This window comes from Amyelois transitella, chromosome 16, assembly GCF_032362555.1.
Source record: "Amyelois transitella isolate CPQ chromosome 16, ilAmyTran1.1, whole genome shotgun sequence".
In the NCBI taxonomy this organism is placed as follows: Eukaryota; Metazoa; Arthropoda; class Insecta; order Lepidoptera; family Pyralidae; genus Amyelois; species Amyelois transitella.
The window spans coordinates 1831849-1858645 of record NC_083519.1 but is presented as its reverse complement, the minus strand read 5'-3'; the positions used below and the strand labels follow the sequence as shown (position 1 = coordinate 1858645).

The 26797-nt window shown below is 36.6% G+C and overlaps 1 protein-coding gene across 1 annotated transcript; it reads right to left on the bottom strand.

Moving 5' to 3' along the window:
* Positions 1–212: 212 nt before the first annotated feature.
* On the bottom strand, positions 213–26144 carry LOC106143287 (SKI family transcriptional corepressor 2). Its single transcript, XM_060948607.1, has 9 exons — positions 26052–26144; positions 25358–25583; positions 24593–24734; positions 23985–24239; positions 21165–21337; positions 20752–20875; positions 20101–20284; positions 1989–2133; positions 213–283 (listed from the first exon to the last, which is right to left on the bottom strand). The coding sequence occupies exons 1-9, from the start codon at positions 26142–26144 to the stop codon at positions 213–215; spliced, it is 1413 nt and encodes a 470-aa protein (XP_060804590.1).
* Between the last annotated feature and the right edge of the window lie 653 nt (positions 26145–26797).

Here is a 26797-nt window from a genome sequence, read left to right as displayed (position 1 = left end):
ATGAACTAAAATACCAATACAAATTATCTGCAACGTGCTTTAAAATTTTGATAATTGTTTGTTAGTTTAAATCATTTCATCTCAACATTTTTTATTGCTTCTATTTTTGTTAATTTATTTCGAATTTTAATAAAGGTTTATAATAAGGCTGCTAAATGATAGGATCCTACAATAGATTTGAGTTTTTTTTTAATTTATATATTTATGAAATACTAATGCGGCGCTGGTGCGGGAGCAGGCAGCAGGGGCAAGGGGGCGACGCAGGCCGCACATCCGTCTCTTTCTGGAATAAAATTTATTTTTAAATTAATAATAAATCATATTTAAATAAATAAATATATATACGGGACATACACAGATTGAGTTAGCTTTGAAGTAAGTTAGAGACTTGTGTTACGAGATACTAACTCAACGATACTACTTATACATATTTTATAATAATTACTTATATAGAATATAGATAAACATCCAAAACCCACGCCAATCAGAGAAAATTCTTTTCTCATCATGCCCTGCTGGGATTCGAACCCGGGACCTCCAGTGTCACAGACAAGCGTACTACCGCTGCGCCACAAAGGCCACCTTTTTAAATGACTAAAGGAATGAAGATTTATAATTCTTGTTAATAATATAAATATGTATATTTCTTACAACAGTAGTACCTATCATAGCGCGTTAATTCAGTAACGTTGACCGACTTAATGTACCTTTATTTTTTCTGAGGTACAAAGATAGAATCAAAGATAAGATAAAATTCTAAATAAAGTTCTATTTTTATTTTTTTCCTTGATGTACATAAATATATAAATAAACTAGCTGTCCCGGCAAACGTAGTTTTGCCATTTAAATAATTTTGAAGTAATTTATAGTTAAAAAAAATGTTAAGGCTGCACAATCCTTATCACTAAGGAGTATGAAAAATAGATGTTGGCCGATTTTCAGACCTACTCAATATGCTCACAAAATTTCATGAGAATCGGTCAAGCCAAAAAAAATGTCATAAAACGTTAATGAAGCCAATTGACAGTAAATTATAAAAAAGAAAATTCACGAAGATTTCTATGTAGGTCTTATTTTATTCCCAGAACTTATTCGTTACGAGTTGGTATGATGAAATTATTATATCGTCTGTACCTAATTCTGTATTTACTGGTGTGGGCGTTGATAATTGGCAGTCTCCAATGCGGATTTGTCGTTCGGGACGACCGGGAATCGATACTGACATCAAACAGGGATGTAGCTAATGCAAATTAATTATATGGGTCACATTTATTAAAGTTTAGTTACGTTTTTGAACGAAAGTTTTAGTTCCTAAGTTGGCCACCGGCGCCATTTTTTTTTACCAGAGAACGCGATATTAAGTGATTGTCATTGTTTAGTTGTACTTATTAAAAGTTTTCTTGAAGAAATCTAGCAGTTTATTGATATTTAAAGCCAAATCCTAATAACGTGCAATCGGGGTGTATTTAAGAACTAGCTTTCACCCGCTAGGGTCTGCCCGCGCGATTACTAACCTACAAAAGAATTCAGGTTCGCAAATCTTACGAGAGCTTTGATATTACCATGATGAAAGGTAAGTACACTATGTCCTCCTCCAGACTTTTAGTTATTATTATATAATGTATGTATTATATAATAATAACTAAAAGTCTGGAGGGCAAGGGTCCGCAAGGGATATAGAAGTGATAATATGTATTATTATCACTTCTATATCCCTTGCGGAGTAGACAGAACCAACAGTCTTAAAACGACTGGATAGGCCACGTTCAGCTGTTTGGCTTAATGATAGAATTGAGATTCAAATAGTGACAGGTTGCTAGCCTGTCGCCTAAAAGAAGAATCACAAGTTTATAAGCCTTTCGCCTTTTACGTGGCCTAGTTTTAGCCTTTTCAAGTTGCCTCTGTCTACCCCGCAAGGGATATGCGTGACTTTATAGGAATATGTAGTTTTTAAAACAATATTTGAGAAGATCTCTTGTTTAACCCACCTCTATCGTGCAAGTAGTGCAGCGTCGGCCGCAAGTCAGGCAGCCTCCAGGGCTCCCGATCTTCCTCTCTCTCCACCTTGGGCACCAGGCCTGGCCAGCAGTCGTCAGGTCGAGGAGTGGGCGCGCTACGGCATGGCCAACAAGACTGGAATGTTAAAGTTAGTATTTTAACGGCTTTTAGCGTTTACTAAACATGATTCTCATACATACATATGGTTACGTCTATATCCCTAGCGGGGTAGACAGAGCCAACAGTTTTGAAAAGACTGAATGGCCACGTTCAGCTATTGGGCTTAATGATAGAATTGAGATTCAAATAGTGACAGGTTGCTAGCCCATCGCCTAACAATGAATCCCAAGTTTGTAAGCCTATCCCTTAGTCGCCTTTTACGACATCCATGGGAAAGAGATGAAGTGGTCTTATTCTTTTTTGTATTGGTGCCGGGAACCACACGGCACCTGATAAAAGGCAGGGCACCTAAAATCTATTGCATATGATTCTCATATGCAATAGATTTTATTATTTCACTCTTCAATGGTACAAAGTATTGAGAGTTGGAACTTTACGCATTGGAGGATTTGAACCCATTATGTTTTTTGTGTGTGTGTTTGTTTGTGTAAATAAATATCGTAAAAGGCGACTAAGGAATTGGCTTATAAACTTAGGATTCCTCTTATAGGCTATGGGCTAGCAATCTATCACTATTTGAATCTCAATTCCCTGCAAAGATTTCGGAGGTAAGACGGAAGTCGCTTCTTGTAAAAACCTGACCTACCCAATATAAGGTTGTGGTTATTGGCGTACTCCGAAGTCCGCTTGAAAGGAGAATAGTGGTAGGAACTAACTCCAGAAAAATGATGTTTAAATGTTACAAATGTTAACATACTAAACTATACTGTGGCGAAATCTATACTCCACAAGTTATAAAAATAAAAAATAAAATCGCGCGACGCTTTCAGTCAAAAAACAGCGAAAAACCTAAATCGCGCAAGCAAAGATTTCACGGATTGGAGCATATCTATCTACAACCTCCGACAACATCGTTGGAGCCGCGGTTCCCCAGGCATAACACCTAGCCTGGCGGAAAATCTTCCCTTTGGTGGGGGTCGAGCCGAATCATCGCTCCCGCTACAATACAATCAAAATTCCTTTCTCAGTCGTTTCTTTAATAAATAACAATAATACATCTTGTATCTCGAATTCCCTTTTTCAATGACACCAAAAAACGCGGCTAACTCAAACGTCAAAAAGCAAAATCAGTATTGCCAACACATGGCAATAAAATACTACTTTTTTTATAATGTTAACACAAAGAGGATTCGTTCGTCGATAAGCAAGATCAGTATTTTTATTTCTCGACACCCGGACTTTCGAGTGTCTAAGTGACATTCGAAATTCCGGATACAAAGAGGTAGTTTCCGTGTGAAGAGCGTCGATAGTAACAGATCATTACTGCCGATAAAACAATACTCCGATTACCGCCAGCGCCGATTACCGTCACGAAGTTAGGTATCGTATCGTGTTACTGTGACACGCTTGCACAATTACTTAAATAATGCCCCGCTACCCATAGATAGTAATTAAATCTATAATGTATACGTAATAGACACGATTCACTGCTATTATTGTTTCATTCATATAATCCCGTCTATATCCCTTGCGGGGTAGTCTGAGCAAGCAGTCTTAAAAGACTGATAGGATACGTTCAGCTGTTAGGCTTAATAAAATAGATTTAAAATTAAAATAATTGACAAGTTGTTAGCCCATCCAGCCCAAAAGTACCCTACGTCTTTCTACACTACATGTACTTATAAAAAATGTCATGGAGATCAGTTCAATGGTTATGAAGTGAAACACGAACAAACAAACACACTGTCACATTTGTAATATAATAATAAAGGTTATGGATGCAATTTTTTTTTACTCTGAAGATTCAGTGGATACATGCATATACCTACCTAAAACTTACGTCGTTTTCCCTTACGTGGAAGTAAAGACAATAATATTTGTGCAGTCAACAGTCACAAGACTTATGCTGACAAGCTACATGAAGTAAGTTTATAAATACCTACACCAAGAATATAATTAAAAGTATTTTTACCTTTTGAAAACCATTGCAATGTGAATTTATCGGGTTAAAATAAATATGGCATGGCATGGTCGACAAAACTCACAGTAATTATTGTAGGTAAGCTGAAATTGCCCTTGCAATAATGTAGAATTGGAAAAGGGTCTAGAAGCGGCTTTAAATTAATTTAAGAAAAAATACTTCAATGCCCAAAATATGTAGGTACCTAATTAGGTAGGCACTATAAGTATAGTGCGCCAATGGCTCTGTCCGTTTTAAGCTCCAAAATTTGTAAATTTCCCTTCCCGTAGGAATTCAGTGAGTACTTCCTTAGTGCAAGCCACTCTTAAACCACATAATCTCCAGCCCTAACCCAGCGGTTGATTCTACATACATAAAATCACGCCTATTTCCCGGAGGGGTAGGCAGAGAATACATCTTTCCACTTGCCACGATCTCTTCATACTGCTTTCGCTTCATCCACAATTCGTAACTCTCTTCATGCAAGCGCGGCGATCATACTCCTTAACGCTCTCATTTCTACGGCATTTATTCTGCTTTCGTGCTTCTTTTGCCACACCCAACTTTCACTCCGATACATTAATGTTGGGAACAACACGCCTTTATGCACAGCCAGACGAGTCTTTTTGGATAGTTTCTGAGTCATAAAGGCATGCAACGCTCCATTCACCAGTTCATTCAAAAATTGATACTGTGCGTTGATATATATATGTTAATCAGTCACATTTTCTTTTCTAATTAAATTTTCCCGGAAATAAAATATCCACATTCAATGTGTATCAGGTCGACGTGAGGTGTGCCAACGCTAGTTCAGTAGGCTTGAGAAATCCTGGGCCACATTGAAGACGAGATAACATAAACCAACTGTACCTACGATGCTATGAGTATAGTCAATTTCTTTAAGTAGGAAATACAGGCATCTTTATATACTTATTATCTTCTATCTTATTATTTTAATGCACATCTAACTTAAAGTATTATTAAGTATCTATTGTAGTTTTTATGTATGTATATTATAATTATTTTAATTTATATTTTGTGTAGTTATAAATATATTTGTTTAGTTTGACCCCACAAAGTTTTCTGTCAGACCCAATGGTTGACTGGTAAATAATGCTTCTAGCATTAGTGCCAATTGTGCTATACATTTGTATTTTGTGCAATGAAGTTTAAATAAATAAATAAAATAAACTAAGTATAATTATAAGCAAAAGTAATTCATGACACATGTTAAGGTTTTTACCTTTATTGCAGTATCTACCCACCTACAGGAACGGACTTTACATTAAAAATCTGGGCCACTTCTGTAAATAACTATAATGCATTACCAAACCGCGTTATAAAGAATTCATCGTGTGTTCAGTATAATTATTGACGTAACACCGCGATTGCTCGTGTCACTGTATTGCATGTTATTTTGTTTTTAATAATTAATTGGTACTCGTGACCGGCTAACATAATTTTGAAGCTTAGCTGTTGATTTTCAACTGATTTTTTTTTTATTCTGTATCAAAACTGGTTACTAACATACATACACAAAATCACGCCTTTTTCCCGGAGGGGTAGGCAGTATCAATCTTTCCACTTGCCACGATCTCATCTCATCATCCACATTCATAACTCTCTTAATGCAAGCTCGGTAAAACTAGTTAATTTATTATAAAAACGGAAATCATCTGAAAAGGCGTATTCCACTATACTAAATTAAGAAGACTAAAATACTTCAGTACCTAACTATTTCAGACGAATGGACTTAAACCATTATACCTAGCAGATAGTGCAAATCAAGACAGACTTTTGCTGATTCTTGGATGCCATAGGGGGTATATAAATTCTTTAAAATTATATCTACATTTAGGCATTTGATTAAGTATCCTGTCATTAACATTTATTAGTCACATAAAATAATTTTAGCGCGTACTCGATCTATATACCTACGGTCTCTTACAAAAAGATGTCCTCAGTATAAATGAATATCCGAACCATCCAAATAAATATGTGAGTAATAGAAAAATAAATTGGGCCATAAAGGAAACATCTTTTGTCCCCGACAATAGGTCAGGGGCACACTTGCGCAAAACGACAAAATTAATGCTCCGCACACACGCCGCCGATAAAAACCAAATGCCAATTCCCAAATGAGGTAAATAAAAAACGGTAAATGTCAACGCGACATTTACAAAAGCTATACTATTGTACGCACAATTCAAATAAAGGAGGAACATTTAATTTTGCCCGATAACATCTTTTGTCACTAATGTTGTTCGAAATTTGATTGTTGATGACATGAATTAGTTATGACGTGTCGTGTTTTGTTTTAATAAAAGAGATTGTCTGTCCCGTTTTAATTTGATATTGGATTTACATTAGATGCCTATCGGTTCAAGTTTGAATTGTGTTTTGTAAATAATAGTCTTTTATGGCCGACTAATTTTAAGTGCTTAAAAAAGGGATTGTCATTGTGGTTTTATAAATAATTTGAATTGAGACAATTTTTACTTTCAAGGTTTATTTATTGTGGTTTTGTCCGAGAGTTTATTTTTGTTGTCAGCAATATCTCATCACTTTTAACACAGAGTGTATCTGATAAATAAAATATTGAGAAGTAAATAACTATTTTTATCATTACTGAATAAAGAATGTGGTACATATAATCTATAAACACTTAAACATTTTGGGATCTATATTTGATATTTGGTACAGCGTGTAAAGTCAGTGGTTAATCCATAGTTTGTTGTACAAATATAAGCTCACATATTACCACCAAATAAATGTGAATAAAAAACTCTATAATTCACTCTTTTTTGAAATCTGAGTATAAGTTAGTCTTTTTGGGAATATGTATTTAATGAATACTGTAGAAATAAAGTTAGGTATCTAAAATTCTTTCATCAACGATAGTAACAAAGAATTGGTATTCTTTTGGCAAAATTTTGAATAAAACAATCTGCAGCTATTCAGCCGCTAACTAGGCCACTGGACAATGCTCCACAAACCCTGGAACTTTGTCTATTGTGAGGAAACATGGAGGTCACTAAAAAAAAATCGTAACATATGGCTGCCGGTAGGGAATATAAATTAAACCATTCTTCACTCGTCTGAAATAATAGCTATTTAAATAATAGATTTTATAAAAAGGAAAACCAAAAATTCTGAATACACTGTAGAAGACGGTAATGTGATAAGATGAAAAAGATATCTACTGATATTTTGTTCTCGTTAACTAAAAGATATTTTTTCATGAACTGAGTCCAGTGTAGGTATTTCAACCCCTTGTTGGATATATTTGGTAATTTTTGAATTCTGCTGAAATTTTGAACATAGAAATTTGAAAAAAATTACATGCCCTTCGGAAGGGTTTTTAATAATTTTCCCGAGACGTTAACTCTTATAAAACAATGTTTAAAAAAGGACATGTTCAGCTGCTTTATATATTATAAATTAAATTACAAAAATAAAGTAAATAACTACATAATTTTTTAACTTAACCAGGGAAGATATTTCAATAACTAAATGCAAAACAACATAATGCCCCCACGAAAATAAAAAGAAGAAGCATAAACTAACATCATTACACAATCGAATTTGCAACCTTCATTGTCTACTGTCTACCATTAATATAAAATCACGTCATTGTCTGTACGGGCGTGTAATCAAGTGCCGCCTTCCCCCGGGACCCCGGGCCCTGGGGGCCGGCCCCGTGGCCCGCCTGTTGTCTACGAATTATACATTACCGTTCAATTACTGAACGCGGATTCGTGACTGCATTACTTGACTTGTGAATTGTATGTTCATCTTGTTTGTTTCATGAATTTAGAGTATTTTTGTCGCAATAAATACATATACCTAGGTATCAAGACTAGCTCTTACGGGGTAGACAGAGACAAAAATCTAAAACATTGGAAGACCACGTTCAGCAGGATGGCTTCATGATAAAATTGAAATTTACATTGTGACAGGTTGCCAAACTAAGAAAAACCTTTTCCATAACAAAACAAAAATTATATAAATAATTCTTACTTAAGCATATGAAATTTATTACAAATAAAAATTACGACATAGCAAAAAAGCTACGAAACTCACGAACAACGGCCATTATTAAATAAAAATAAAAAAATAATAAAAACAACAATTGCACAAACCGTCCCCAGACGAGCAATAATCACCAATCATTTGAAACAACGGGATAAAGCGGGTTGCACACTACGTGACCGCGCCACGCGTCCCACTGATTTATACCAGCGACTAAGGCACAATTGAATCGTTTGTAGAATCCGCCCAAAGTATCTATTAGGTACGTGGCCGGCGTACTGACACTGTAAATGTAACAGGATAAAAGTATTTACGTCGCGTCCCGGCAATGTTTTACAGGAGTTTTTAATTGGATGTATGTTGTGGGCGATTGGGGGAATTGGGATTTTTACTTTTGTCTGGTGGAGCGTAACGTTTGGATGTTGGAATACTTGAATTAATTGTATTGATACATACTTACCTATAATCACGTCTATATCCCTTGCGGGGTGGACAGAGCCAACGGTCTTGGAAAGACTGATAGGCTACGTTCACCTGTTTGACTAAATGATAGAATTGAGATTTAAATAGTCACAGGTTGCTAGCCCATCGCCTAAAAGAAGTTTGTAAGCCTATCCCTTAGTCGCCTTTAACGACATCCATGGAAACGAGATGGAGTGGACCTATTGGACCTAGACCTAGTGGAGTCTTTGCCTACCCGTCCAGGAAAGTGAGAAGTAATTTATTATGTAGATTTAAATGCTGTAATAACTCAGTCAGTCTAAATCACAAGAAAACTAACTAATTTAATTCGAATAATAACAAAATATTAACACTACGAGTGTCCTAACCCCAATACAAAACTACTCCACCTCTACCTAATGTTCTTTACAAACATAATCAAACAAAAAAGGTCATACATTTTCAATGGCTTCAATAAAATTACCAGTATTCCATTTACATCTCGGCCCATACGATACCGCGTTTAATTTAATTGATGGACTGTCAAAATCGAATGATGGAGCGGACGCGTATGTGTACACACCCTTATTTTAATAATACTTACTTAAGTAACGACGTGGACAATGTGAACGTACTTAATATTAAGTGTTTTGTTATACTTTGTGGTGAGAGATTTAAGTAAGTAGTTCAGTAGTTAAGTAGGCACTTATTTCAGTGAATATTCGTAGGTATATTAAATAATTAAAAGCTTATAATTTTATTTATAAATAAATAATTAGGGACAAGCTTAATAAACTTGGGATTCTTCATTTAGGTGATGGGCTAGCAACCTGTCACTATTTGAATCTCAGTTCTACTCACTAAGCCAAACAGCATAGCCTTTCAGTCTTTTCGAGACGTTGGCTCTGTCTACCCCGCAAGGGATATAGAAGTGATTATATTATAGGTATGTATATTATTATTAATAAGGTAGGAAGGTAGGAATTTACAGCGGAAACATATATTTATCACGCCTCTTTCCCGGAAGGCAAAACACAATGTTTTAATTTCTTCTTCCTCATGAGAACCAGAATTGACCCACTCTCATGGTTCTGTCTGCGTGGAGGTTCTGGTTTCTCATTGGAACCAGCCCAGGTCCCTCAGGAAACGAAGCACTTCCGATTCGAGGAGGCCTCTCTTAAGCATCCTGGATTTCCCAGGCACATCTTCTTCATGAGATACAACGTTTATAAAAAACTAGCGGTGCCCGCGACCTCGTCCGCGTGGAATAGTTATTTTGGGCATCATTGAAGCTCTCAAGGATGAATAAGTTTCCCCGTTTTTTTTCACATATTCCATTATTTCTTTGCTCCTTTTAGTTGCAGCGTGATGTTATATAGCCAAAAGCCTTCCTCGATAAATGGTATATTCAATGCAAAAAGAATTTTTCAAGTGGAACCAGTAGTTCCTGAGATTAGCGTGTTCAAACAAAAAAACAAACAAACTGTTTAGATTCATAATATTAGTATAGAATTCTTTGCTCCTTGTAGTTGCAGCGTGATGTTATACAGCCTAAAGCCTTCCTCGACAAATGGTATATTCAATGCAAAATGAATTTTTCAAATCGAACCAGTAGTTCCTGAGATTAGCGCGTTCAAACAAACAAACAAACAAACTCTTCAGCTTTATAATATTAGTATAGATAAATGAATAAATCAAATCAATTACACTAGTCAGACACAGAAGCAACTGTTGCAGAGACAATCACTCAATAATCTGAAAGCGCTTCGGGTGCCGTCAATAAGCGGCTTGCAGTCGGAAATGTCGATTGTACAGATATACCTACACATAACACAATGAAAATCATGAAAATCACTCTTACCCAGAAAGGAAGGCAAAGATCTTACCACGATCCCTGCATACTTCTTCCCCTTTATTTATATATACATACATATGGGCACGCCTATATTCCTTGTGGGGTAGACAGCCAACACTCTTGGAAAGACTGAATGGCCACGTTTAGCTATTTGGCTTAATGATAGAATTGAGATTCAAATAGTGACAGGTTGCTAGCCCCATCGCCAAAAAAGAGAATCTTATTTTATTTTATTTTATTTATTATACACATAACAGAATACAACTAAGTACATATAATAAGATAAAAAAGAAATAATAGAAACAGATCTGGGTCGTATTCCACAGGATGTGCTTATGCAAAAAACAAACGGGGAAAGAGTTCCATGCGTTAAAATACATTATATTACATTTCTATTAAATCAAATCTTACAAGCCATGCCACAATTAGCACAGCAAAAAAAGAAAAAGAAACAAAAACAAGCAAAACAAGCAGACACAATTGGAAAAATTTCTATTAGAAGGAATTTGAGGATTTAACTTAAGGTGGCAGTTTGTGATAAAGTATATTCCTAAGTATTCTGGAATATGCAGCTAAATTTGGGTTAAAAATGTCAAACTCTTCGAATTTTTTTGTTATCTCATTACACTGACGAGCCATCCTAACAATAGGGTTAAAAAAGGATGTGTTATTTCTGTAAACCTGTAAAGCAAAAACTCCTATCTGAGCTGACCTGCGCGCACTATACCTAATATTTAAGGTAACCTGGGAGAGCAAATCGGGAGCATCCACTATAGAGTGAATTATTTTATAGAAAAAGACCAAGTCAAAGTAACTTCTGCGCGCTTCAAGCCTTTGCACGTTAAACTTTAATAGGCGCGCCTCATAATCAAGTCCGAGACGGTTCAATTGCAGACGGTAGCACAAAAGTCTCAAGCATTTTCTCTGCACTCTCTCTATAGCGTCCACATGAACATCGTAATGCGGTGACCATATTGGACTTCCATATTCCAAGACGCTTCTGACCAGAGTGTAAAATAAATAAAGTAGAGAGCGAGGGTGCCTAAAACCTTTAGTGGACCGGAAGATAAACCCCAGAAGTTGGTTAGCTTTCTTTGTTATGTACTGGTAGTGGTCACGGAAAGTCAGTCTCTCATCGAACAGAATGCCAAGATCCTTAATAACGTTAGTTCTTTTAAGGTATTGACCATTAATGCTATATTCATTAATGATCCTATGCTGCCTATTTGTAAACGTTATGACGAAGCATTTGGAAATGTTGAGACACATAAAATTTTCCTTACACCAGTTTGAAACAGTATTCAAGTTTTTCTGTAAGAGGAGACAGTCATTTACAGAATTAATGGTTTTAAATATTTTCAAATCATCGGCATATAAAAGACATTCACAAGATAATTTCTCTATAAGATCATTAATGAATACAATAAACAACAACGGACCCAAATGAGAACCTTGAGGCACGCCAGATGGCACGTCTATAGGAGCTGAGGTAAACCCTTTAAAAGTTATAAGTTGGCTTCTATTACTGAGATAAGAGACCAACCAACGAAGAAGACAACCGTGGACACCGTAGGAAGCGAGTTTATTTTTGAGCAAACAATGATTAACCTTGTCGAAAGCCTTTGAGAAGTCTGTGTAAATAGAGTCAACCTGTCCTCCTGTGGCGAAACTCTTACAAAGATAATTTTTATACACCAAAAGATTTGTTACTGTAGATCTACCCTTCACAAAACCATGTTGGTTTACAGAAATTAAGAGTTTGAAGTGGTTGTATAAGTGGCTGTAGACCAGACTCTCAAAAAGCTTAGCAAAACAGCTCAAAATACTTATTGGCCTATAATTTTCACAGCGGGATTTATCACCGCTTTTAAAGATGGGAATAATATGGGCAGTTTTCCATCGTTTTGGAAAAATTCCGCATGAAAGTGATTTATTAAATAGAATACGTAATGGATTGCAGAGCTCTTTTTTGCATTGCTTAATAAAATATGGGGGTACTTGGTCAGGTCCTGAACCCTTACCATCGTCAAGACTCTCAATTGCCCTCAACACGTCATCCTCGGAAACACCGACATGACACAAGATGCTACCAGCACAATGGCTATTTAGACCGTGATCATTAGGAATTGGTACACCGCTTTGATAATCTGACACAAAAACCGAACCAAAATAGTTCGAGAACAATTCACATATGCCTTGACCATTTGATGACGATGAATTACCGAAATGCATGGTGTGAGGCATTGAGACGTTGCCCTTTCTATTGTTTATATATTTCCAAAATGGCTTTATATTATAAGGCATTGAATGCTCGATTGAAGAAATATATTTCCTGTAACATTGGCCTACCATATTCTTAGATCTTGCACGTAGAAGTGAAAATGTGTCATAATCTCGAGGATTATTATATTTTTTGTAAAGCTTGTGGTATTTGTGTTTTTCCTCAATACATTTTATTAAGGGTTTACTAAACCAAGCAGGATATTTATGAGATTTTACAGAAGTAAGAGGGGTGTATTTCTTTATAATTTCGAAAAGCTTACAATAAAATATGTCCGTGCATATATCCACGTCGGGGCTGGATAACAACTCAGACCAATCAATCGAATCCAATTCATGTTTTATCATATCGTAGTCACATTTGGCATAGTTCAATTGCGTCCTGATTTTATTATTTAGACTTTTTACAGTATGAGCTTGGTGGGGAATATCAATTTGTAAAGCGGGGTGATGCTTGTCTTTCAGACTAAGCGGTACAGTCTCGTTTACCGTCAGAGACTCAAAGGATGAAAGAACCAGGTCGAGATAACGGCCATTGCTATTAGGCACTCTATTACCTTGATATAAATGACAAAGAGAGACGAGATCCTGTAGGAGAGACAATTTATTCCCAGCATATAAATTATGAGATAGTCCGTCAGCGCTTTGAGTGATGGGAGAATACTCAGGGATATTAAAATCCCCAATTACCAAGTATCTATCTTCTTGACAATGATTTAACAATACATTTTGGCAGTTAGTGTAATATACATCTAATTTAGAACAACCAAGCTCCGGAGGGAGATAGCATGCACATATGTGGAGTTTGGATGCGTTACAAGTTTCAGGCAATATGGTAATCCAAATGTCTTCCATACTACTGTCCCAGCATGCTTGACGAATTATCTGAAATGATTTTTTTACAGCTAATAGAACACCACCGCCGTCCCGTTTCAAAGAATCTGTATCCGAGCGATCTCGTCTAAAAATGTTGTAGCGAGAGTCAACAATTTCACCATCGAATATACAACTATTTAGATTAGTTTCTGTCAAGCATACTATGTCATAGTCGGAGTTTAATAAGTTTTGATAAAACTGTGATAATTTAGAGCGTATTCGATTGACATTCTGGTAATAAACCTTAATCATAATTAACATTAATGAAAGCAGAAATATAAAATGTATGGTGTGTAGAAAGCTGAAGTAATTGCTAATCTATAAAAGTTTATCTAAACAGTTAATGGTTTTAATATGGTGCGCGGGACTTTTTTCATCCTTACGGACATAAATTTGCCCAAATCGAACCCATACGAATTTATAATTTTTGACTCTGCAGAACTTACGCGCTGCACTATGTATTTCCTTGGATTCTGGAGATAAGTGTTCAGCTACGTAAATTCTTCGTGTTTCTCCATTGATCCCAATATGAGTTGAGGCTAGTTTTTCTTTAGGGTTCGCCTTGTTAAATCTTGTAACTGCGGACAAAAAGATATCACGTAGGCGCTGCGATGAAAGAGTGACAAGAATGTTACGGGGTCGCGTTGATGAAGGGTTCATTTGAGCAACTCGACGGCAGGTTTTCACATCATTCTCGGAGATATCAGCGTGCACGCAAACACAGAGTTTCTTGAATAATTCAAATAAATTTTCATTTTTTATCTCAGGTATCTCGTGTATCTCAAGGTTTAAGTCACGTGATATCTTTTCCATGACGTTCACTTTAGATTGAAGCTTAGCAAGTGAGTTCTGTGTTTTCGAAAGGTCAGATTGAAGTTGTTTGATTAAATTGTCCTTTCCTCCAATTTCCAGTCTTAAATCATTCTGTTCAGCAGCCAAGAAGTCAGTAGTGGACGTAAAATCACTTTTTAAGTTCTCAATTGCCATGTTAACGTGTTTAGCCACCATTTTCTCAATATCCTTATTAAGTGCGGATCTCAAATTGGTCATTATTGTCGAATCTGGCGCCAGTTTTGTGTCGAAAAGTTTGCTAATGCTATCCATAGTAACAGGTTCATTGACAAAGTTGCTTTCCGTGTGGATGGTAACATTATTGTTGCCAGTAATGTCTTGAGCTGCATCTCCAAAGGAAATGTTCATGGACTCATTAAATGATTGAGTCTGATTCTTCAGGCCCCGGGAGCGGCAAGGAGTATCATCATTATTTATTCGCCGTGTAACATTTTGACAATAGGGACAGCTCAACGATTTTATTTGTTCGGGGGTTAGGGCCATCCGAGCATCGTTTGTTATGTTAAGGCATTCGTAGCAGTATTCGGACTTGCAGATATGACATTTCAAAAAATTCTTATCCTTAAGTGCTAATTTACAGCCAAGGCAAATCATTTTAGTTATATTAATAATATATATGTTTACTTCTCGATTCAGACAATGTTGCGAATTGCTGTAGAGATATGGCAGTACAATGTAGATATCCTTATCAATAATTTTTTTCTTTGTCAACGTCAGTTCACTTGAGCTGTCATGCAATATTGACGTTTAATGTTGACTTGATTATGACTGCTTGTGGGGGTTATAATGAAAAAGTGATAAAATTCTATACGCAATTGGTCAGATTTCACACTTTTGATTTGAAAATATTTCAGTTAATCTTGTGTTTAAAAATTAATGTGTGATTATTATTGTAATGGTAGTAAAGAGCTACAAAACTATTCCACCGTACCTTGCATCAGTATGAGATGGGTTATATTTTCAATAAGGACGCACTCAAAACTTGGTAATTCTTTAAAAAATCAATTTAGTTATATAAGGGCCACAATATAACTTCTTTCCTTTTTGACGTTTTTGACGTATAATCGCAAGTTAATTGCCTTTTACGACTTCCATGGGAAAGAGATGGAGTGGTCCTATGCTTTTTTTGTATTGGTGCCGCGAACCACACGGCATATTTATCTCTGCACTCACGACGTTCCGTTTCACCGAACTGTGGCGTACAATCCGATTTATCGATTATGATTTAATCCAGTCTGTTGTCTGCCTGTTTATGTTATTATGGGTCTGTGCCGGCGACCGATGCGATTGCGCATGGACTGTTCCATTTTCAAATTGGTTTTGCAATTAGTACTGCAACTTAGTTCAAGGTATTTTGGTATTCTAATCCGATTGATTGAGATTACCTTTTGTTTTAAGCGGGCGGGGCCGCGGGCGAACTCTAGTTATTGTATGAGTAAGTATAGTCCATTTATTTAGACACTGAAATAGATAGATAGATAGATAAAATGTTTATTCGACAATGCTACGAATATAACAATAACAAATCCTTAAAACTAACACATGTGTGCTGTGGCAAGAAATAAAGTAAATCAAACTGACACGACTTTTTGTTGAAAAATACTACTAAGGCGACTAAGAGATAACCTTATAAAGTTGGGATTCTTCTATTAGGCGATGGGCTAGCAACCTGTCACTATTTGAATCTCAGTTCTATCATTACGCCCAACAGCTGAATGCGGCCTATCAGTCTTTTCAAGACTGTTGGCTCTGTCTACCCCGCAAGGGATATAGACGTGATTATATGTATGTAAAGTAACATCTGCTATAATAAGTTACTTTCACTTATTAATCATATATTATTTAAAAAAAGGAAATTTTATTTTGAAGTCGGTCAAAAAGACTTATCAAGATGTTTTAGTCTTTGGTACAGTACATAGCTAAAGATTGTAAAAGTGGCTACGAGTCGTAGACGGTTGTTGCTACGTCGTAGCAGTTGCTACGCTGCGCCCTAGCATTTGCTACAATTTTAGATCGTCTAAAATATTGGTCTAGCTCTCGCCCGCGGCCCCGCCCGCTTGAAAAGTATCCTAAGCCCTCGTTACTCCACTTTATATGTATGTTAAATTGCATGGAAATCAGTTTAGTGATTTTGACGTGAAAGATAACCAAACAAACACACTTTGTAGTTTATAATATAACTATGTATAATAATAATTTAGATTATTTTTGAAAGTCGTTTCTTGTAAAAGGCTTTAAAGTAATGACACTTCAAATTGAAATACTCAGACTGTTCTCGATAATTTTTTAACTAAACGTCTTACTAAACGCTGGTTAAAATACAATGCGCTCTAAACGAGAATTATAATTACGACATAGGTCAAAAGATTTTAAAAATGCAATTTTATGATCAATACATATGTATTAATAATCAGATCTATTTCCCTTGCGAGGCAGACAGAGCCAATAGTGTTTAAATGATTGAAACGCCACGTTCAGCTGTTTGGCTTTATGATAAAATTGAGAAATTGAGATTCAAATAGTGACAGGTCGCTAGCACAACGTTTAAAAGAAAAATCCCAAGTTTATAAGCGTTAGTCGCCTTTTACGACATCCATGGGAACGAGATGGAGTGGTCCTGTTCTTTTTTTATTGGTATTGGTTGGAATCACAAGGTATTTTTACGGTCAAAACCACATGAAACAAATAGTGTACCTGTTATATTAATTAGTTGACGTAATAATTTTCTTAGTATTCTATTTCTCCTGTATAGTATCAATAGCAGCAAGCTATATATTTGAACCATACGTTGGCATACAAAACTCATATAAACCTCTAAACATTCGCGATTTGATTAAATATACCAATAGATTACGCTCCAATTATTCTAATTGACTTTTAATAGACAATATTCATGTCGTAGGTATTCAAATCATTCAGTTGGCAACCCTAAAATAACGTTAAAAGGGTTGCCATACGTTGGGATTGTGGACGCATATTAAGGACCAGCTTTGCTTTCGGAAAAGCGCCTTGTGGTTCCCGACACTATTTAGAATAGGACCACTCTGTTTCTTTCCGATGGATGACGAAAAAGGCGACTAAAGGAACAAACACATTAATTAAGTGTCAGTTTCTGGGTCTTGTAGTGACGAGAATGTACTTGATTTTCTTGCCGCTCAGATTGTAACAGTTAATCAAGAGGCTTATAAATATAGAATTCTTCTTGTAAGCGATGGGCTAGCAACCTGTCACTATGTGAATCTCAACTCGATCACTAAACCATCTATCTGAAAATGGCTTTCTTGCCTTTTCAAAACTATGCCCTCCGTCTACCCCGTAAAATACATAGACGCGATTGCCATTACCTACAAGTGGAATCCCAAATTTATAGGCATATCCCTTAGTCGCCTTTAACGACATCCATGGAAAAGATGGAGTGGTTCTATTCTAAAATGCCATAAACCACACGGTGCTCTACTAATCTTTGGTACAAAATATGGTCACCCCAAGTTTGGCAGCCCTGCCCTTTGAAGGGATTAAGGGGTTTGAAGCCGCGTTAATTACGAAGCGACGGCAGTCATTAGAGAGGCTCCGGCACCTCTTTATTTACGTCTTGTCGGGTAAATAACGGCTTCCCAGTACTCGCCTTAAGCCTTCGAAATTCGTAATTAATAATTATTACGTAGCTTCAAAATTAAAAAGTTGAGGTGTTAAGAAAAAGGTTTGAATAGGTTTTGTTGAATGTAAGAATATAATTTTACATTGTTTTTCTGTTTATGAAGGCGAGGGATGTCTGATTAATATGCAATGATACGTGCCGTCTAGTCCACGGCACCAATATAAAAAAGAATAGGACCACTCCATCTCTTTCCCATGGATGTCCTTAAAGCCGACTAAGGGAAACGCCTATAAACACGGGACTCTTCTTAAAGGCGATGGGCTAGCAAACTGTCACAATTTCAATCTCAATTCTATCATAAGGCCAAACAACTGAACGAAGCCTGTCAGTCTTTCATGACTGTTGGATCTGTCTACCCCGCAAGGAATACAGACGTGATTATATGGATGGGAGGATGGATAAACATCCGTGCCAATTAGAAAAAGTTCGTTTCTCATCATGCCCTGGCCGGAATTCGAACCCGAATGTTACGCTACCGTTGCGCCACAAAGGCGGTCAATAATCTTCTAGCAAATAACGAGCGAAAAAATTACATTTATATTAATTTTATCCTCCCTCCTCCTCCCAGACAGCGTATATTATACAAAATAAACCAAAACATAATCATTCTATTCAAAAAATTCAAAACATCATTCAGTAGGTACGCACAAAAAATCCTAAACCGTTCCGTGACTAAGAGGAAATCCTCAATTAATTGGTCGTCGGGCTGCCGATCGGTAGTAAATTAAACATTTTCTCTCTTATTTAAACCGAAAATGAAGTCCATTTGGATCCGCGCCCCGTAATTACAGAATTACGAGGTGCAAAGCTATAGTCCGCCATTTTAACAAAATGGCCGCCCGCTCACTTGGGAATCGGCGGACGCCACTTGAAATTAAATGGTTTATGTTTGCAACTGTTAAGTTAATCAATACCATAATTAAGGTTACTTGAATTAGTAACAGTAATAAGATGGTTTTATTGCGTGATAGGATTACACATGGGTTAAATTACAAATATGAAATGAAAGAAAATTTCAGAGCTGGCCGTCAAAAAGTTACGATTGTACTTACTTTAAAAATACGTCACCTATATTATTGTTATTTTTTAGTTATACATTTTTTTTAACTTATAATAAGTCCGTACAGTCTTCATGACTTCTACTTATTTACTACCTATTTTTGGTGGCCAAAGAACTTGAAAGTCAAATCACTCGAAAGATATCGCATCACAAACTAACAAAACCAACTGATTTTGGAATACCTAACAATAAAATATTTGGCCTAACTCCAATCAGAAACCGCACTCTCGCTAGGACAACAATTTCATTTTATTTATATGGATTACTCAACTCCAAATACAAGGGCTGGGCTTAAATTCTACAAAGCCCACTAAAGGACTGCACAGCATTCAATAATACCCGATCTATCGGCCTTTATAACTTACGTAAACGTTTTTCAAAGATGCAATTTAATATAATACTGTAGTATTGAGTGAATCGTATTATCTACTGCCGTTCCATTCGACGCAAACCGAGCACGATGTGGATCCAATTTAAAAAGTTCTAGTAGAAATTTTTCCAATCACCGTAGTTACGCCCCAGTAATCGGCGATTAGTTTTTTTTTTATTCGCAGAGGACAATTCTTCGCTTTGATTTGAATGCGAAATTTAAAATAGATATAGGCGACTGAACTAAACTAATCATCATTTTTGACGTTAATCTCAGTTATATTCTCAATTCTTGAGAGCAGCCGAGGAAACGTCTGAAACCACGATCCTGGAGTGAATAAGTCAGGTTTTTCACACGAATTTTCTCCCACCTGGCCTTCGCAACTATGCAGGGTTACCTAGCACCTATATCAGATAATGGCTACACGTGCAGTTGCCTAAATGGTTTCCTCACGATGTTTTTTCTTACGAGCCTCAGATAGGCTATTAGGGTTGCGTTCGGCCTTAGCTTTTGGTAAGTTCAAGTCTCATACCTATAACCGATTTTCAGATGTTGACACAGTTAAATAAATCAAAAGGAAACTTATAAATCAACTTACCACCTCTTTATGCTGATCTTCCTCCGTGGTTTCTATATCAACGCTCTCGTCGCTGTCACGATCGCTTTTAGTGGAACGCGCGGGCGATGAGCGGAGCGGTGAGCGGGGCGACGAATGCGGCGGCGAGCGGAGAGGGGAACGGAGCGGAGTGCGACTTCGGCGGGGAGAAGAGGCTATCGGAGACCTTGACCTGATAGGAAAATAAGAGCATTTGTTTTTAATTGTAGGTAGGTATTTATATGATGACTCTGCTTGATTGATAAAAAAAAATATGAAGAACCGTTTATAATAGTTTAAATTAATCACAATATATAAATGTAAACTGGATCCATAGAGTAAGCTAGTGTATAGTGTTAATGTTTTATGTTATCACAACTACTTTGTAATTTTATCTCTATGAAAAAAAAATTGTTTATTTGTTTGTTAAATTTTTATGAAAATAGGTACAGACATAAATAAACATACAATTAATCAAATTTTAGGTACCTATTCCAAATAAATAATTCTGCCTATGTAAAATTTACCTCTGATTAAATCTGAAATTTAAAAATATTGGAATACTGACATGATGCGCCAAACTTAATCAAACACTTAAAATGTACACCTCATGTCAGGAATTTTCACAAACAAATGTACAATAAAATCACCAACCTGTTTGGCGATCGTGGCGGCGACATCGCCGGCGATAGTTGCGGCGACTCGAGATGGTGCCGCACCGGCCGAAATGCACGCGGCTCTTCTATTGCGCCCACGCCGCTCAGAGCTGTGAGAGCTCCTACGACAATAGAACGAAATAGTCTGTCGGTATATTTAGTCGTATGCTGTGTGAGAGAAGATCCACTGCTGAAGACTCATATGGTAATCCATGAAGGTCTTTACAACTCAAATTTAACCTTATGTAATAGATATTTTTCAATTTGGGTCAGATTCTTTGATTTTTGGTCAAATTGCCTGACATAATTCCTGTCCTAATTCTTAGTCAAATGCCTAAAGCCTGCCAACTTACTCAGGAAAGAGACAAGAAAACACATTTTTTTTAAATAGCGCCTCACAGATCTTCTCACCTGGTGTCCACAAAGTAGGCTTCAGCCAAGGTATAGCATACGGTAACGGAAGCCTCGCCCCCCACACGTAGTCGGCGAGGCGCGGGACCGGCGCGTGCGCAGTCGGCGGACTGGCTGGAGACCGTTTAGCCTCCCCACCACTCTCCGTCTCAGGCCTGCGCATAGGAACTCGTCTGTGGCACAATTTTAGGCTGAACTTTGTATAATGATTTGAATGATTTTTGGGAAGCTGGAGGAAAATTTATGAAAAGAAATTGGATCGCATTTTCTAAAAAGTATTTGGGTACTTCTACAAAAGTTGGGCAACTTGATGTCATCAGTCGATATAATAAATATTTTAGTATATTTTGTAAATATTTCTTTATATTTCATTTTATCTAGGTCACTTTAAGCTGTCCACTCAATTATAGTTTTATTTTTAATATAAGTTATAGAAATAACGTAATCAATAAGTGAAAATCATCAGTACCTTGGCTTGTCACCATTCCCAATTTACACCACAGATTAAATTTTTCTCGAAATGTATACAATTTATAATGAATCTTACCGCTGAATTACAAACTTAGAAACATCTTATAATCTATATTACATAAATTTTAAATAGAGTTAAAACAATAATAGTATAAAATTTACGTTTATACGTTGTCTTCACTTTTACTCGTCAGTTCCGTGTGCAATATTAACATTCGAAATTCCCGCGAATCATCAATGCTAATACGTCAAGGTGATCGCTCAGTAAAGTATAAGTGGTGAAGTTATCTACAAACGCCATTTTGTGCCGCGCCACGATTTAAAAAACAGTGACAGCGAGCAGGCTGTGGCGTACGCACGTGTTGCTCCAGTCAAGACTTCAGTTCCGTGGTGAGTAATTATTTCTCTATTATTATATATTTTCCTGCAGTTTTATTAAAATAAGGTCTACTTTGTTATAATGTTGCCTCTTACTAACAAAATTTACCCGTAAACACGATACTTTGAATTATAACCTAGAATTTGTGTCCTATTCATCAGTACCGTGTCGTCAGTTCTATGTCCGATACTTCGACACGGAACTGACGTATCGCCACGGTACTGATGATTTTTAAGCTAGAGCCTTTAAATTTGGATAGATATCGTAGGTATACAATATGTTTCATTATTTCAGATGAAAACACCATGGCACCTACAAATAAAAAACAAAAATTAAGTAGAGAAGAAATTTTGCAAAAAAAAAAGGGAAGCCGGAAAGGCCCGGTTGAGTAGAATAAGAAATGACCCTGTTAAACTAGCGGAATACAAGGAAAAAGAACGCTTAAGATATTAAAAAAAAAGAAAAGGGGCAAAGAAAAAGTATAAAAGATATGACACCGCGGGAACAACGTATAACTAAAAAAAAACTGGAAAGGGTAAAGGGATGTGACGAAAAAGCGAGAATTAGTAAAAAAAACCTTTTTTTTTTTTGGAGAAGTCTTGAAAATGCAACTAGAAGAAAACTTTGCAAAAACTAGGAACTACAAAGATAAAGCGGAATTCAGAAAAGTGATATCTGGTAAAGTGGTGGAGGTGGTGGTGATGGCCATGTGCAAGCGGACGGCTGATCAAGTTATTGCAAGAGGAGGGGATATAACTGATCTTAAAGACTTTGCTGCTGTTGTTCGTGAAAGATGTCCGTCCATACAAGTGAATGTAATCGATGAATGTGAAGTAGACGGCATGAATGCTTTGATTGAGACAAACTCTCACAAATCGGTCGCATTTAAAGGGACGCTTGCAGTGCATCAGGTGGCCGGCTGTACGTTTTTACCCAATCAGCTTGTAATGAAATCGCTAAGTTGTTTTTGCAACTCGCAAGTTTGTGAACATTTCAAACTGGGATCTGTTAATTACAAGTCTGACGTTATTGACACGCCTTTGAATATTTCAGCCATTTTTACGGATTCCGAAGGTGACGATTTGCCCCTTTCCACATTTTTGCGAAGCGAGGAGTTTGTATGGTTGAATATGGTTTGTTGAGATTGTGATGAATTTAATGTCATTAGATTTAAAACAATGTGCCATTATAAAATATGCCGTGTGGTTCCCGGTACCAATACAAAAAAGAATAGGACCACTCCATCTCTTTCCCTTGAATCATCATCATGGATGTCGTAAAAGGCGACTAAGGGATAGGCTTACAAACTTGGGATTCTTTTTTAGGCGATGGGCTAGCAACCTGTCACTATTTGAATCTCAATTCTATCATTAAGCCAAATAGCTGAACGTGGCCATTCAGTCCTTTCAAGACTGTTGGCTCTGTCTACCCCGCAAGGGATATAGACGTGAACATATGTATGTATGTATGTATTATAAAATATTAGTTTGGTATTCAATATATCTGAAATTTTCTATGAATTGTGTGTTTTAATCAGTTCCGTGGTAACCTCGTCAGTTCCCTGGCATTCAAATGTACAAAAATCGAGATATCTGAAAAACTAATTGATAAAGTGACTGGCCTGATTCAAAATCATATCAATGATTATCTTACCTACGTCCTAATAATAAAAAACTGTTTATTTTTCATCAAAAACTTAAAAAGCAAAATGAGGGTAAAATTTGTCCAACTTTTGTAGAAGCACCCATTTCACTCTTTTTTTTGCTTTTGCTCATTTGCTGGTGCCCACATTTATCATGATATATGTGAACTATTCAAGACTCTAACTAAAGGTTTGGTCTCCCAAGTGATTTTGTGAAAATAGTGGGATTTTAAAACCTTAAACTCCTTTCGTCAGAAAAAGTAACCAATGTGTCCGAATCCTTTTAATGAGACATCGTACCAAGAAGTACTCCAGATTAAAAACGAACCTAGCTGCAGACAGCATCCTCTTTCTCGTCCCTCCATTGAACATTGCCTTGACATCTTCCCACGCGTGGACCACTTCATCGGGCGGTGTTCCACTCAGTTTCATGTGCCTTCTCCACGAGTTAAAGTTGGCTGCGTCTGGCTGCACGTATTTATCTCCTGGGCCGACCCGGTGGGAGTGGAAGATAAACTTGTTGGGGGAGAAGAAGAGGCCACAGTACGCGCATTTGATGCATTTCGCTCGGGACGAGTTATATCTGGGTGAGAAGAACATGAATCTTGAGATTTTAGTGAGATTAAAGAGTCTTTGAAAATGACTAAATGTCTTGATAATTTATTGAGTTTAAAACATCTAAAGACAGTGAACATATTTGTCGACAGTCATATAATCAATGTGTAAATGTCTATCGGCGTAGAACTTCAAAAACCGAATTATTTTGATTCAAAATAAAGTATATTGGTATTGTTAATACCAAATAAACCCTCGTTATATCCTAAATATAAACTGTAAGACAACGTTTAGGACAATGCTGTTTTTTCTTCGTTTGTTTACTTCTTGTTAATAGTCGTTATGATAACAAATTGAAACCCACAAATTTCGACATAATACCTTGCTGGTAAGAAGGCACCCCGGCACCCCCAGGCACACTCATGATGCACAGCGAAGGCGAAGTCGTCAGGCAGACGGGGAGGAGCATTGTCCCCCAGGAACGATTTGCAGAGCCGCTCCGCCTCCCGACGGGTAATCATACCTGGTAGAATTGCTTTTTTCAAAACCACAGGTAACTTTGAGTCAGGTTTTCTGAGATTTAGCAAAAGACTGTCTCATTGACGAAAACTTTGCGTATACTTTGGCACTCGGCCCCCGACATTTTACTTGTGAATTTCATCAGATGGATGATCATTCATCAGTTTAATTATGACGATGATCCAGGAATAGAAAGGTTGACCATGGAAAGAGATTATCTTATATTATTCCGATTTCTACGTCAGGGACAGAAAAATAAGTATTGACTTGCATTGACACAGATACACAAAGTCGTACATTAGTAAACATTATAGAAATGAACATTGGTTTTCAGCAGCTAGTCAAAAATACCATTGATGTTTTTGTAGTGTTGTATAGCTGATTGTGGGATATCGCCATCGCAATAGCTTCAAAAAAATCAGGACAAGCTCCTAACGTAACCAAAAAGGTTATAGTTTGTAACTTCCTGGTTGACTTACCTATTTGGTTACTATGCATCAATGGTCTTTTTGATTAGAAGACCAAATAGGTCATAGTGACAATGGCCTTAATATACTAGTTTTGTTCTACGTTACAAAATCTTGAAAATTAGAAGAATGTCTCACTCAGGCAAGAGAAATCACTTACCGCATCTTCTAGAAGACACAGGCATGGCTCCCGCCCGCCTCAATATCTCCAGCTGAACAGGGGTACACTGGACACAAGTGATACCCAGAGCTACCCGGCGGTTGTGTATCTCGTTGTATGAGAACTGCTTGAGTAGCGTGTTCGATATCTGGGCAAGGCACAGACGCTCTACTCCTTCTATGACCAGGGAGACTATGGGGACGCCGTATAGCAGGACTGTGCTGACCTGGGTATTATAAAAGTTACTTTAAAAAGGTTACGTGTTGTTTACAGCCAGCATTATGCTGAGGGGGTCCATTTTCGGGAACGTCATCCAATGTACTTTTATAATTGTATTCTTGTTTAATTTTTTTGAAGGTGTTCATTGAATAAATACTTTTTACTTACTTCACAAAAAATATGCTTGCAATAACATTTCATTAAAAATTTGTACTTTAATTACTAACATGTTAAGTTGAAATCTAATAATATGTAATGGAAGTCATTGGTATGATGACTTTTATAAAATTTCGATATTTAATTTAAGGCACTTTTTTCGCATCTAATCATTGGCTCGGAATGCGCATGCTTGTCATATTTTTTTATTAAGCAAGTTTTTTGATCAAAATATTAAACTGGATAAAATTGTATATAGATAGATATATGACTAATCTCCAAAATTAAATAACTCAATCACGACAGAAAAGTAGCTCACTTGATTTGGTTTCGAGCTCAACTGCATCGCTTTGTGCTCAGCCCGCGGTTTGAGAGACTCCCGAGGCGACATCGCCAGATTCGTCGCCTCCATTCTACAACAAACATCGTGAGTTATCTATACTAATATTATAAAGCTGAAGAGTTTGTTTGTTTGTTTGAACGCGCTAATCTCAGGAACTACTGGTCCGAATTGAAAAAATATTTTTGCGTCGAATAGACCATTTATCGAGGTAGGCTTTAGGCGCAACAACTATAAGGAGCAAAGAAATAATGGAAAATATGAAAAAAAACGAGGATAATTATTCATCCTTGAGGGCTTCAATGATGCCCGAAGTAACTATTTCACGCGGACGAAGTTGAGGGCACAGCTAGTGAATTTATACTTGAACAAAACTACTTTAAGATAAAAATTGCTAGATATTCCTTTATGTTCTAAAGACGTTGTTTGTTGACTTGTTGTTAATGACGGACGATGATGAACGATGAATTTTAAAAAACCAACATCACACTTTGGCAGCGAAAATTTAATTTCTTTACCATTTTTACTTTTATTGCAAGTAAAACTGACCTTCAGTTTAGTTAAAAATCATCGGTCAAGAGTCATTTTTTCTACAATTCCTCAGTGTCTTCTAAAGACGTCATGTAAGAGGTGTTTTAAATGCTGTCAACCATCATTGTTCTCCTTCGAAAACCAAAGATTATTACTACATGGTAATAAAAAAAATACCCTGTACTAAGCAATTA

Coding starts and splice junctions, on each gene's coding strand:
- LOC106143287 (XM_060948607.1), bottom strand. CDS start 26,144: ATGGAGGCGACGAATCTGGCGATGTCGCCTCGGGAGTCTCTCAAACCG. Junction 25,584..26,051: donor TGAGCTCGAAACCAAATCAA/GTGAGCTACTTT, acceptor TATAATACCCAG/GTCAGCACAGTCCTGCTATA. Junction 20,876..21,164: donor GCCTACTTTGTGGACACCAG/GTGAGAAGATCT, acceptor CTATTGTCGTAG/GAGCTCTCACAGCTCTGAGC.